This window comes from Panthera pardus, unplaced genomic scaffold, assembly GCF_024362965.1.
Source record: "Panthera pardus isolate Hobbes unplaced genomic scaffold, ASM2436296v1 HiC_scaffold_3, whole genome shotgun sequence".
In the NCBI taxonomy this organism is placed as follows: Eukaryota; Metazoa; Chordata; class Mammalia; order Carnivora; family Felidae; genus Panthera; species Panthera pardus.
The window spans coordinates 13,820,957-13,834,205 of NW_026526876.1; the positions used below are offsets into that span (position 1 = coordinate 13,820,957).

The window sequence follows — 13,249 nt, forward strand, 5'->3', positions numbered from 1 at the left end:
GGGGACAGCTTTGTCCTCGAGAAAGCCAGGAAGCAAGGCAGAGCCAGAGTGCGCATCCCTGAGGCAGGAGGGTCCCCCCCTTCCCCCCCGGGATAGGGCGGTCACAGAGGAATTCTCTGACCAGGACACTGGAACTGGCTTAGACAACTCAGGCAGCAGCAGCTCCCAGGGGAACCCGGGAGCTGCGTGGACAAAGGCAGGGAGGTGAAGGGGCTGGAGAGGCAGGACGCGGAGACCACCTCCGGGAGCCGGAGTGGGAGCAGGAGCGGGGCGTGGGGCTAGGCTTCCAGTGCCCCCGGGAGGGCGGTGTGGATTTGGGGATGGTGCCTCTGTGCGGGCTATCTCACCACAGCCCGGTGGCCCAGAGCCGGACGGGGGCCGGGAGCGTCTGGAGACCGGTCAGGTCTGCAGGTCCCGCGGCGTCTACACAAGCCTACCCGCCCGCCCCTCTACCCCCACTCAGAGTCCGGCTGCGCTTCTCGTTTATTCATTTAGCCGTTTACTGCGGGCACGGAGGGGGCACTGGGGGCACCGGCCAGGGCCAGATGAGGTCCAGGTCTCCGCGGTGGTCGGGGCTTAGGCGCTGCGACAGTCAGCAGCGCGGAGCGACAGGAACACGTCCGCCCGGCACTGGAAGGTGGCCCGGCCGTCGGGGAGCCTCTGGCAGCTCTGCAGATTCGGGGTCACGTCCTTGACACACACGGTCTGGGGGCGGGAAGAGGCTGAGGGAGCGACCGACGCCCCCGCCGACCGCGCCCCGCCCCCGCCCCCCGCTCCCCCCCCCCCCCCCCCCGCCGCCCGCGCCCCCTCCGGCGGCCACACTCACGAGGCTCCGCAGGCTGGGTCGCGGCTCCGCGAAGGCGCCGGCCCGGCCCCGGGGTCCCGCGCCCACGGGGGGCGCGGAGCGGCGCGCGTACGGGGACCTGCGGAAGCCGGACAGCAGTCCCGCGGCGCGGCCCACCGAGTAGTAGCTGGGCCCCGCCGCCTGCTTGTACCACGCGAGGCCGGGCGGCGCCAGCAGCAGGCACAGCGCCAGGGCGGCGGCCACCAGCGGCGCGGACCGGGCCATGGGGACGCGGGGCGGCGGCGGGCGGCGGGGCTCGGAGCTCCAGCCGCGGCCGCCTTATATCCGTGGCCGGCGGGGCGCGGGGGCGGGCGCGGAGCACCTGGCGGGCCCCGCCTCGCGGAGCGAGCAGCCGTGCTGGGCAGCGCCTCCGCGCCTGCCGGGGATCGGGGCCCCATCCTCCCCCACCCCTGCCGCTCCCTCTGCCCACGGTCCCGCCTGGGTAGAGCCTCAGCCGGAGCGGGGGCAAGCGGGACTGCACTGAACCTCCAAGTAGCCGGAGGGCGCGCGGCCCTAGGAGTTCTACCCCTTGGAGGTCCTCAGTGCTCAAGGCTGGGGAGAGAGCCACCGGGCCCTAGGGACACTTTATCCTGCCCTAAAGGGGCACTGATCCCAGGGCCAGGGCTCCCTGAGGGGATCAAAGCCTGGGTGGGCCTGGGTGCCCCACACCCACGGGGGAAGGTTCTACCAACACGGCTGCTACTACCGAGGTCCTTTAGGAAGAGGTGGGCGGCGAGGCCAGGCCTGACCTCAGGGAGACCAGACCCAGGGACAGCTGACCAGAATCCGCAGGCCCTTCCCGCCCAGCTCTGCCCCAGCCGTGGGTGGCCTCGGGAGCCTCAGGCCTCTCGGTGAACCCCAGTGTTCAATAGGAGATGAATCAGACCCAGTCCCTGCCTCAAGCCACAGACAGATGGGAAAACAGCCGCCCCGCCGCCGGAGGGCAAGCAGAGTGGCTCACTGGAGGGAGAGAGTTGGCAAAGGCAGGTGGGATGAGCGGGTGCCTCCCGGAGGAGGGGGAGCAGCCCGAGGTTAGGGAGTCCTGAGCAGAGACACATGACTGGATGTGAGCGGGGCCTGGTGGGCAGCGACGTGTTCAGCCTGAGGCCCAGCGGGCCCGGGGAGGACCAGGCTGGAGCCCACTGCAGAAAAGTCCCAAGCGGCAGGTAAGTGGGAACAGCCTGGAGGGGGGCTGTGACCTTGGGCGAGTCGGCAAGCCCTCGGAGGCGGCGAGGTCGGGAACCCTGGGAGGCTGCACTCAGGGCCCGGCGCTCCAGCGTACAGACACGTCCCCGTGCCTCGTGTGCACTTCCTGTCACAGGAGAAAATTCCCCAGGCAGGGGAGGTGGGCTGGGGGCAGGCCAGGGCGAGGCCGGGAGACTGCCCAGGAGGGCCCTCCGCGGTGCCGCAGACCACGCCTCCTCCTGACTCCCCGGGTACGAATCCAGACACTTTGTAGACACGAAGCCTCGAGAATACAGAGAAGCCCCCTGCCCGGACCCCGGCGGCCAGATGTAACTTTGTTTGCAGGGGCTGTGGGGTGCACCCAAGAGGCTGAGCCCAGGCATCCCTGCCACTCAGTCCCTAAACATCCCGGTCACGTGTCCTCCCCAGGACAGATATCAGCACGGAGGTCCTGGCAGCTAGGTGTCTGGACAAGAGGCATGTGACCTTCAGCTTGGGTAAGGGTGGTGGTCCCCAGGGCCTCTTCTTTTCCTCTGGGTACAACATCCAGATGGGAAGTAGGGTGTCACACAGGTGACCAGGAGGCCAGCCCCTCTGTGTGAACCACCAGTCTTCTGTCCTGGGAGCTGAGGACAAGTAGTGTCACAAGTGCTCAGCGACTAGCCGCCCACTAGGCAGATAGACACCCACGAGGCACAGGGCAGGGACCCCAGTGGGGGGTGGGGAGGGTCCACTGAGAATAGACTGGAAGGAGCCAGTGCCAAGTGACTCCCTGCAGCTCCCAGAGACATGCAGCCTACAGCAGGCTCTGTCCAGAAGCGGTCAAGACTCCCAGGGCTGGGACACAGTCCCCAGGGCCCCCCACCTCCCTCCCCAGCAGCTATGGATTAACAGAGGTGTCCAAAGGAGCTTCCCAAAGGCTGTCCTTCAAATAGAGGATCTCAGACACCCAGGGACACAGATACCCTTGACATGACCTACACTGGGTAGGTCACAGCCCCGACGAGCTGGCCTCCAACTGGATCACCAGCACCTACTCAGGTACAGCGTTTCAGGAGGGACCGCGGGCAGCTGTGCAGTCAGAGGCCCACAAACTAGTCTGTGGGGTGGCTGGCAGCTTCGAGCAGGTGAGGGGCCAGATGACAGGCCACAGGCCTCCACTCCACCGTTCTTTTGCCCCCCCTGCTGGCACACAACGCGCACCCCAGGGCCTTTGCACCACCAGGCCTTTCAAGACCCCAGTCACTCTTGCCCCAGGCTCTTCTGGCTGATCCTGCACTCCTTCTCCTCCCGGGGTGGTGACTCAGGGCCTGGGTGGCATCATCCAGATGTTTATTCATGAGTTTTCCTATCAAGGCATGCCCAGCGGGGCTGCAGCAGCGGCCGAGCAAACAGGAGGCCTCCAGCAAGGCTCAGGCAATTCAATGAGTTTTATTTATTGGATAAAAGCGTCAACGCGTGATGAAAAACAGACGCGGCTCCAGTCCTCGTGTCAACCCTGTCACAGCCCAGAGGGGCCGTGTCACTCCTTGAACTTCCATTCCTGGCGGCACATGGGGCAGTGCTGCTGCACCTGCTGTGCGTTGAGCCACTTGAGGATGCAGTGCATGTGGAAGCAGTGGGAGCACTGGCCCCACACCAGGGGACAGTCGTCGCCCGGCACCTTGCCTGTGGGAGGGACAAGAGGACCGTGCACGTCACATGGGGCGGGGGGGCGGCTAGGGATGTCAGGCAGCCGTGGCAGCCCCGGGGGAGAGGGGGGGGTCTGTGTCCCGAGCCTGTCACACGCTGGGTTTCAGGAAAGCCCGAAATCAGGAGCGTTAACGCGCCTCTGCGGTGTGCCCCCCAACAAAGGTCAGCAGTGACCCCCACGGGAATCACCCTCCCCTCCCTGCAGGGGCTCAGTTCCAGGGAGCGCTCTGGCCTAGCCCGCAGACCATCCACAGACGCACCACAGTTCTGCCACGTAACCTGCCACAGGAGATCACAGCAGGAACGCGTCTAGGTGACCCGTCCCCCCAGCCCCCAGAGCCACCCATCTGAAGAGTGAGCGCTTTCTCCCGATCAAGAGAAGAGCTGGGGCCTTGGGACTGGGACAGAGGTTCCTCTCCCAGGCGGCAGCGACCCAGTGCAGGAAGAGGGGGTGGGGGGGACCCTGTGGCGTTTACCGCCCTGCCTGTCAGCAGCTGGGAGTGAGCACAGTGCTGCCACCCACCCCTTTCTCGTTTCTGGTCCGAAAGGGCCCCGCCTCCAAGGCTAGGCGCGAGCCGCTGGCTTTTGCGGGGACAAGCCACCTCCACCTACCTTCACCGAGAGGACGTCCACACTGCCCCAAATCAGGACAAAAACGGGTCCCTCTGATTTCCCAGAATCAAGAAAATCCCATCACACAGCTGGTGCCAACAGAGGAGGACGACCTCCGCAGGCCCGGGTCGAGGTCCCCCCCCGCCAGGCCTTGAGAGCTGTGGCCTCTTATCCCCACCCCTCCTGGGGTGGCCGTCCCCCCACCTCACTGCCCTGGGGGGTCCTCTACGTGTACCGAATGCCGTGTCCACGTGTCACTGGTGCACAAACGCAGGGGACCAGACGGACACACTGGGGCCAAGACACACCAGACATCCTGTCATGGCAACAGCTGTTTCCACGCGTATCCTAAACGCAAGTCTGGGGGCTCTCTGAGCACAGACCCCGCCTTTGGACTCCTGTGACCACGGCCTTTCCTCCCGCCACCAAACAGAGGTGATCGACCCTGCAAAATCACAGCGCTCCCACCGGGCTCTGTTCCCGCTGACCTGGGGCTGGGGGCCCGGCGGTGCTCTGTGGCCTCCCTGTCACCCCCCCTGGCGGACAGGAGGCCAGGGCACACGGTGTCTCAGGGCGGCGGCCACTTGCGGAGCAGTAGCCCAGCCAGGCAGCTGGTGTGGGTGCCAGGCCAGGAACCTTCCAGGTCTACTGTCAGCATCAGCTCCCGTCCCTGCGCAGCCCCCGCCCCACGGTGGCGCGTGCACCCCACCAAGTCAGAAAAGAGCCACCGCTATGCCTTTTTCACCTGTTTGGGGCAAAAACTCCTTTTTATAACAAAACATCACTCCCTTTCTGAAATTTTCATGACAAAACCAGAAAATCATACCCTTAGCAATTACTAAACTCGCTCTGAATTCAGAATTCAGAGCTCGTTCAGAATTACTGAACTCGCTCTGCCCCCCCAGGCACGGGAGGGATGGGTGCTGGGGGGTGAGCAGGACCCTGTGCCAGGAGCCCATGTGGTAGGACACCTGATGGAGACTACATCCCACCCCACCCCCACCCCTAAGGCCTTCCCAAGCCCAGCAGAACTCAGCTTGGAATCACCCCTACGAAATTAGAGTCGCTTTGGAAAAGAGGATCCAAGACAGCGGGCAGGAGCTAGCTCTCTGGGGGGTGGGGGAGAACTGGCCACGCGGTCCACGTGAGGCAGGGCTAGGGCAGGAGCCGCTTCCAGAACTCCGTACCGTCCCCACAGGCAGGCAGCCTGCTTCAGGCTCTGACGGGCACCTGAGCACAAGGTCGGTGACTCACCCAAGGGCTGGCTGGTGTCCTTTGTAATGAAAAGCCCCCGCAAGGAGACCTTTACTCCCAAAGCCCTCAGGGACAGGGAGCAGATTGAAGACGGCCTCAGTCACCCTGGGTTCTTCACAAGAGCTCAATTTTGGCAAGAGAAACCCCGCCTCACTTCATCTGTACAAAGAGCGCCATAGGCTTGTCAAACACTCTGCACCTTACAACCGGCTCTCACACAACCTCGAGTCTGAACACCAGACTCTAGATCCCCCACTGTGGGGCGCCTGGGGGGCTCAGTCATTTGGGCTGCTTGGGTCACGGTCTCAGGATTTGTGGGTCCTACGCCCCACGTCGGGCTCTGCGCTGCCTGCTTAGGATTCTCTCCCTGTCTGCCCCTCCCTTGCTCGTGTGCGCTCTTGCTCTCGCAATAAATAAACTTTAAATCCCCTCCTCTCTGCAGCAACAGACCCACTTCCACAAAACTTGAGCACCCCCTTAAACGCAGAGATGCCCGGCTACAGGCCCAGTGGAACCTGCCCTCTGTGGGCTCTGTGGGAGTGCCACCCGTCAGACACAGGCTCACTCTGCCACACCCAGTCGAGGGCAACGTTCCAGACTTTTCTCTTCAGAAGCTAACAGTCTGTTGCTTAGGAGGAAGCTGCAAACGCGTGCCCCTCCAGGCTCCCGTAGCCCTTTAAGAATGATTGAAATAAGGGCACCTGGGTGGCTCAGGTGGGTAGGTGTCTGACTTCAGCTCAGGTGGTCATCTTGCGGTTCGTGAGTTCGAGCCCCCCGTCGGGCTCTGTGCCGACAGCTCAGAGCCTGGAGCCTGCTTCCCGCTTCCCATTCTGTGTCTCCCTCTCTCTCTGCCCCTCCCCTGCTTACTCTCTGTCTCTCTCTCTCTCTCTCAAAAATAAATAAACATTTTAAAAAAATCAATAAAAAAAAACACCACAGAGAAGAAATCTGATAAAACCTGGCAGTGGACACGGTGTGAAAAACATGACTTTGCTAAAGGATCAGCTGCCTCGGAAAGGTTAAGAGAAGGGGGGAACAGGGGCTCGTTGGAGATTCAACAGCCGAGGCACAGCAAAGCAAGCAAGCACTCACTGATCCTGCTCACACCATCAAGGACAGAGACGACGACAGACGGCAGGAAAAATCTGAGCAAGGACTAAGCACAGGGCTAACGCTAAGGACTTATCACCACATCTGACGCGACAGCACTGCCGGTAAAAAACCCAAGCCACGGCTAGACACTCTGCAGGAGTCCAGTGAAATATCCTATTTATCTGTTACCGTAACACACTTGAAAACCCTGAGGCAAACATGGAAACTTTCCTCAGGCATTGTTATCCTACATCCCGGATGCATCCTGGATGCAGGGAAGGGGTATCCTTACGATATCCCACTTTTTGTTCGCTTGAGAATCTTTAAAGACTTTTTTTTTTTTTTTTAATTTTTTTTTCAACGTTTTTTATTTATTTTTGGGACAGAGAGAGACAGAGCATGAACGGGGGAGGGTCAGAGAGAGGGAGACACAGAATCTGAAACAGGCTCCAGGCTCTGAGCTGTCAGCACAGAGCCCGACGCGGGGCTTGAACTCACGGACCGCGAGATCATGACCTGAGCCGAAGTCGGCTGCTTAACCGACTGAGCCACCCAGGCGCCCCTTAAACATTATTTAAGTAGGGGAGCCTGGGTGGCTCAGTCGGTTAAGCGTCTGACTTCAGCTCCGGTTGTGATCTCCCGGTTCATAAGCTGGAGCTCCGAGTCGGCCCTCGTCGGGCTCTCGGGCTCTCTGCCGTCAGTGCGGGGCCTGCTTGGGAATCCTCTGCCCCCCTCTCTCCCTGCCCCTCCCCTGCTTGCTCGTGCACATGCACATGCATGCACATGCTCTGTCACTCTCAAAAATAAGTATTTTTAAAGTTTACTTATTTTGAGAAAGAGAATACATGAGCAGGTGAGGAGCAGAGAGAGAGAGAGAGAGAGAGAGAGAGGGATCGAGAATCCCAAGCAGGCTCCAAGCTGAGAATTCGGAGCCCAACTTGGGACTCCAACTCATGAACCGTGAGGTCACGACCTGAGCCCAAATCAAGAGTCAGACTCTTAACTGACCGAGCCACCCAGGCGCCCCCTTGCCGCACGTATTTCATAGCTGAGTTTGATCACAATAAAAGGCTACAACCCTTTTTCTTACAAAACTTTTGATGGGGTCTCTATACAAACATGTGACCAAACCACTTGGCTTTCTTCTGCCAACTTTTCTTCTTGAGGACAGGGGCCCCAAAACCCAGGCACTTTGTGCAGGTTATTTCCGGGAGACGCCAAGACCAGGCCAGCAGGCAAAGCTCAAGAGGGAGGGAACACGGGGGACACTCACAGTCCGGGCAGCAGCCATTAAAGGCCATCCGACAGATGCCACAGTTCTCATCGTTGGCCACCCAGAGCCAAGTGGCCACGCCATTCCAGCACTTAATCTTCACCTTCATGGCCGTGGAGCCTGCGAGCAAAGGAAAGAGATCGGCTGGCTACATTCAGCCTGCTCAGCTACAGCATCTAGGCCCCCAGGGATCAAGAGGATCAGGAACCCATGCCCAGGCTGAGAAATCCAGAGGGGTGAGCACAAATCTGTCTACAAGGTGGCGGGGGCAGGACCGGGACCTCCTTGGGAGGACCAAGCGCCCCAAGAGCTAGGCTCCCTACATTTTCAGAGCATCCGCAGTCTACCCTGCGTCCACCAAAGGGTGCATGGGCGTTCAACAATATTTGCAAAAACGTGCCATACAGTGCTTTTCAAAGGCATAAGACTAACTTGGGGTTAACAAATGAAGACCCAGACCCGGCTAACGAAGAGGTCATGCCAGGGAACAACCACTCAGCCCGCGGTCCCGGTCGCGGGCTGCTCGGTCGCCAGCTAGGCAAGCTGCGTGCCGCCTCCTCCCCCCGCCGCCGCCGCCACCGCCACCAAAAGGGGACCTGGTTGCTGGGTAGGGGGATGCGGGCCGGGACCCGGGGCTCAGGCTCGGTGAGAAGGTGGGGCGCGGAGAAGGACGCAGAGGCGGACGTGGGAGACGGTGGGGCGCGGGGAGAGGGAAACGCGCGGGAAAAGGGTGAGGGCGCAGAAAAGGAGGAACGCGGGTTGAGAGCGCGGGGAAGGGATGGGGGTCGAGCGCGGAGACAGGGCGCAGGGAAGCGGTAGGAGCAGGTAGAAGGTGTGAGGCGCGGCGAAGGGGTGCGGGGCAGGAGTGCGGGGGCGGGGAGAAGCCGCGCGGAAGAGGCGGGAGCGCGGGGAGAGGGTGTGGGCGGGGTGAAAGGTGCGGGTTCAAGGCTCGGAGTGGGGAGGGGCGGGGGAGGGGCGGCGCGCCAGGCCCGCCCCAACGGCCGCGCTCCGCCCCGCGCTGTCGCACCTCCGCCGGCCTAACCGCGCGCTGCCCCGCCCGCCTTCCGTTGGCAGCGCCCGCGCGGGAAGGTATAAAAACGACCGCGGCCACTGCCCGGCACCTCACAGCTGCGCCCGCCGAACTCGCGCCTCGGCGCGCACGCGCCGCCCCGCCCCCGCAGCCCGCCCACAGCCCGCCCGCAGCCAATCCCCGGCCTCTCCGAGGACTCGGCACCGGAAGACACCGCGCGGCCCCGGAAGTGACGCCCCGGCGTGCTGACGCGCGGGCTCGAGCCAAGGCCGATTCCGCGCCCGCCATGGCCGACAAAATGGACATGTCTCTGGACGACATCATTAAGCTGAACCGGAGCCAGCGAGGCGGCCGCGGCGGAGGCCGGGGCCGCGGCAGGGCCGGCTCCCAGGGCGGCCGCGGCGGCGGGGCGCAGGCCGCCGCGCGAGTGAACCGAGGCGGCGGGCCCATCCGGAACCGGCCGGCCATCGCTCGAGGCGCGGCGGGCGGCGGCGGCAGGAACCGGCCGGCGCCCTACAGCAGGGTGAGTGCGGAGGCGGCGGGCCTCGGTGGGGAGCGGGCCGGCGGGGCGGGGCGGCGCGCGGCGGGGAGGGCTGCAGGCCGCGCCGGGCCGGTGGGCGCGGGCGCCGACCGGGCGGGGAGGCCGCGCGCCGGCCGGGCCCGGGAGGCGGAGACCCTCCCGGCCTTTGTCTCGGCCGGGCGCCGGGCCTCGTGGCGGCGGGGCCGAGGGGGCGTTGGGCGCGGCCGCGCCGGCGGCGGGAAGTTAGTTGGAGGGAACCGAGGAGCCGCGGGGCCCGGGGCTCCCGGGGGCTCGGCTGCGGCCTGACGCGGCGTGGGCGGGAAGGGCAGGGCCGCGGGTCCGTGTGCGTTTCCCTCCGGGTCCCGAGTGTCGTGCCCGGACCGTGAGGGCGAAGGAGAGTCCTGGAGAGCCGCTCACGGGTCTGGGTCCGTTCTTGTGTTTTCTTTCCCCTTCAGCCCAAACAACTTCCTGACAAGTGGCAACACGACCTTTTCGACAGCGGTTTCGGGGGCGGCGCAGGCGTCGAGACGGGTGGGAAACTGCTGGTGTCAAATCTGGATTTTGGAGTATCGGACGCTGATATTCAGGTAAGGGACGGGAGCTTCTTGGCGCGCAGTTGACCCCTCACGGACTCGGTCCTGTTCGGGACGTGGTCTTGAATCTCCTCCACCGTAGACCAGTGAGCCCTCCCCGGCCCCCCGCGAGGAGCTGCGGGGTCGCAGAGCAGAGGTCACACTAGTCGCCAGCCCCACAAGTAGGCCGGTGTGTTGGAAGACAGGCCCCCAGCCCGGCCTGAGGAGCTGCCGCCCTTCTAAGACGTTCCGTCAGTGAGGATCCCCTGCCAGAGCTCCCAGCCAGGCCGGAGAGGGGGCTCTCCCGTGTTTCTCGCGTTACCGACTCAGCCGGGATGTTTCTTTGGTTTCTTTTGCATTTGTTTTAGCTATTTGTTGGGAGGAGAAGACCTTTTTTCATGGAAACAGGTAGACAAAACGGGCACAGGATGGTGCCGGGCAGCTTTCCTGCTCCATTTGCCTTGAGCTGCAAGCTCCGCGTCTGTCTCGCGGAACTTGCGCTCCGGCTTCCCCCACCCGTCTTTGTAGTGACACGATTTCAAACCCATCCTTGTGTGAAGCTGTGTTTTCTTTCGTTTGTTTTCTTTTTCCTTTTTTTCTTTTTGATTGAATGCCAAAGGCGCATAAGCTTATTTTCTGGTTAAGTAAAGATGCCTTGAGGATCGGTCCCAGAGATGGCTGGGTCAGGGTGCTGGGCCTTCCTGGGTTCAATTTCCCAGAGCCCCACTGTTTGTTTGACTACCACGGGAGGACAGAGCAAGGCCGGTGAGCACTCACGGTGTCTCAACACTTTTTTTAAGGTGGTTTCTGGCATCCACTGGAAACCGCTTTTGGTGAACTCCACTTCCCGCTGTGTGCCTGCGGCCGGAGTAGCCCCACACTCTGGGTTCCCTCTCCAACTCCCAGCCTGCCTGAGGTCAGGGCAGTTTCCATGGCAGCGCTTGACTTCAGCCTTTGCGGCAGGCTTGAGTAGGAGGAGAGGGAAAGGTGAGCCAGAAATCTGCCCTGGGGGAGGGGCTGGGTCAGGGCTCCCGCATCAACGGGCCCTGTGAGCTGGTCCACATGACGGATAGCGTCCCTTGCTCTGTGATCTTGGCCTTTGCTGTTTCTTGGTACAGTCCTTGGGTGTGTTGGAAATTTTCCTCTGTTGAAGAAGATAGCGACTTAATCTCGTGCCCTTCACTGGTGGGCTTTGCGGTCCTTTACCTGCCTCCTGGTACCGGTGTCAGGTCCCCACGCTGGCAGGAGCCCTCAGGCCCAGCTGCTCCCGGAAGTTGCTGTCCCGTCCGCCCCTCCCTTCCCCCCCAGTTTGCACTGCCCTGCCCCCATACGTGTCTGCCTCCCAGGGAAAGACCCCCCCCCCCCGGCCCCCCAGAAGTTCACACTCCCAGGGACGGCCCTGGGCCCCCAGGAAGGGGAGCCGCTTTGCTAACAGCTGCACTTTCCGGCCCCCAGGAGCTCTTCGCTGAGTTCGGAACTCTGAAGAAGGCGGCCGTACACTACGATCGCTCAGGGCGCAGTTTAGGAACAGCTGATGTGCACTTTGAACGGAAGGCAGATGCCCTGAAGGCGATGAAGCAGTACAACGGCGTCCCCCTGGATGGTGCGTCCGAGGTTGGACCCAGGATGCTAGAGGGGCCGCATCTAGTTGTGGAGTCTGGGGCTGGCAGCCGTCCGTGCAGGAATGTGGCTTACCCCTGTGGCTGAGGACACTTTGCATTCGCCCCTTTGTCTCTCTCTTCCATTCTGCCACCTCTCATGCTGCCCCACACATCCGGACCAACCTCTTGTGAACCCCCATCCAGCAAGCTACATCCCTCCCCTCCTTCAGCTCCTTCCGGAAGATTCACTTCTGTGAAGCCTTCTCAGAACCGCCATAGTACACCTCTGAGTGCGGGGCTGTAGTCGTAAAGACAAAGGTACCGGTCCTTCTTCCGTCAGGTCACCCACACCTTTCCACCCACGAGCACCCCGGACACCTGAGCAGACACCCACCTGACCTGGACTCAGAAGGAGCGAGGAGGTCCTGGCGGGCTGGTCATCGGCACCGCCTCGCCCTCCTACCGGTGTCACTCGGCCGCTCCCCTTGCGGGCAGCATTTGAGACACACGGCCCCTTTCCGGCGCTTGCATGGAGCCCGGGGTGCGGTGCCCCCGCGGGTGCGCCTCAGAGCCCTCTAACTGGAGCGCGCCCTCTTGTGTGCTTTGCCACAGGCCGCCCCATGAACATTCAGCTCGTCACGTCACAGATTGACACACAGCGGAGACCCGCACAGAGGTGAGTTGGGGGCGTGGCACGTGGCCGCTCGTCCCGCGGGCCTGTGCAGGTCACGTGAGTGAGGTCCGTTTTCCTGGCCAGCGTAAACAGAGGCGGGATGACCAGAAACCGCGGTTCCGGAGGCTTCGGGGGCGGGTGGCGGCACCCGGAGAGGCGCTCGCGGAGGAAGCCGGGGCAGGGGCAGAGGCACCGGCAGGAGTTCGAAGCAGCAGCTCTCCGCCGAGGAGTTGGACGCCCAGCTGGACGCTTATAACGCCAGAGTAAGGCCCGGGGCCCGGGGGGCAGGGCCGCAGACTGCCTGGGGGGGGGGGGGGCTCCTTGGAGTGAGAAGTCTTTGTGTGTTTCAGATGGACACCAGTTAAACAGACCGGCAGATCCTCGAGCGGAGCAGGACCCGGACGTCCCCTCGGTGCTCCCTGGCGGGAGGGGGGTGGAGGATCGGGGCTGTGCAGCCAATGACGGATTTGTTTCTTTTATGTTTTAAAATAGGATTTAAAAACTCATGTAAAGGTTTTTTTGTTCTTTTTTCTTTTTTTTTTTCTTTTTTTTCTTTTTTTTTTTTTTTTTTTAATTCTGAAACAGACCTGTTTTGTACCGAGTTATTTTTGGGATAAATTTTACCGGTTGCTGTTGTGGAGAAGGTGGCGTTTTCACCTTTGCCATAATAAAATAGAAACGTGTGTAGAACTGGAACCATTTGATTTGTCCCGCGGTCGGAGTTCTTGCTTGGGCTGGAACTTTGGTGTCGCGACCGGATGAGAGCGTGTGGGGAACAGTCCCACGGACACCTGGAGTCCTGGCACAGCCGCCAGAGTCCGTGCTCCAGGCGGGTGCTGGGCGGGAGGACCTGGGAGCAGCCGCCTCTGCCACCTGCACCGGACGTCAGGGGCGGACCGCG

General features: G+C 62.3%; 3 protein-coding genes across 5 annotated transcripts; 1 reads left to right on the top strand and 2 right to left on the bottom strand.

Annotated features, from left to right (window-relative positions):
- Positions 1-471: 471 nt before the first annotated feature.
- NPB (neuropeptide B) lies at positions 472-1,197 on the bottom strand. Its single transcript, XM_053892705.1, has 2 exons — positions 827-1,197; positions 472-705 (listed from the first exon to the last, which is right to left on the bottom strand). The coding sequence occupies exons 1-2, from the start codon at positions 1,067-1,069 to the stop codon at positions 577-579; spliced, it is 372 nt and encodes a 123-aa protein (XP_053748680.1). The 5' UTR covers positions 1,070-1,197; the 3' UTR covers positions 472-576.
- Positions 1,198-3,441: 2,244 nt separating this feature from the next.
- ANAPC11 (anaphase promoting complex subunit 11) lies at positions 3,442-9,096 on the bottom strand. Of its 3 annotated transcripts, none has more exons than XM_019465910.2 (3): positions 8,980-9,096; positions 7,953-8,072; positions 3,442-3,697 (listed from the first exon to the last, which is right to left on the bottom strand). In XM_019465910.2, the coding sequence occupies exons 2-3, from the start codon at positions 8,059-8,061 to the stop codon at positions 3,552-3,554; spliced, it is 255 nt and encodes an 84-aa protein (XP_019321455.1). In that variant the 5' UTR covers positions 8,062-8,072; positions 8,980-9,096; the 3' UTR covers positions 3,442-3,551. The 3 variants fall into 3 exon arrangements, with proteins under 3 accessions (XP_019321455.1, XP_019321457.1, XP_019321456.1); XM_019465912.2 differs by lacking the exon at positions 8,980-9,096 and adding an exon at positions 8,412-8,877; XM_019465911.2 differs by lacking the exon at positions 8,980-9,096 and adding an exon at positions 8,385-8,876.
- An 8-nt stretch (positions 9,097-9,104) lies between these two features.
- Positions 9,105-13,044, top strand: ALYREF (Aly/REF export factor). Its single transcript, XM_019465907.2, is given in 7 exon segments — positions 9,105-9,505; positions 9,958-10,089; positions 11,530-11,677; positions 12,288-12,351; positions 12,433-12,484; positions 12,486-12,611; positions 12,699-13,044. Coding segments are annotated over 7 exon segments (774 nt in total). The 5' UTR covers positions 9,105-9,268; the 3' UTR covers positions 12,714-13,044.
- The last annotated feature ends 205 nt before the right edge of the window (positions 13,045-13,249 follow it).

Bases quoted from the DNA above. Each gene is read 5' to 3' on its own strand.
- ANAPC11 (XM_019465910.2), bottom strand. From the start codon at position 8,061: ATGAAGGTGAAGATTAAGTGCTGGAATGGCGTGGCCACTTGGCTCTGG. The intron at 3,698-7,952 runs GTGAGTGTCCCC...TCCCTCCCACAG, and splicing joins TAATGGCTGCTGCCCGGACT to GCAAGGTGCCGGGCGACGAC.
- NPB (XM_053892705.1), bottom strand. From the start codon at position 1,069: ATGGCCCGGTCCGCGCCGCTGGTGGCCGCCGCCCTGGCGCTGTGCCTG. The intron at 706-826 runs GTGAGTGTGGCC...TCCCGCCCCCAG, and splicing joins GACCCAGCCTGCGGAGCCTC to ACCGTGTGTGTCAAGGACGT.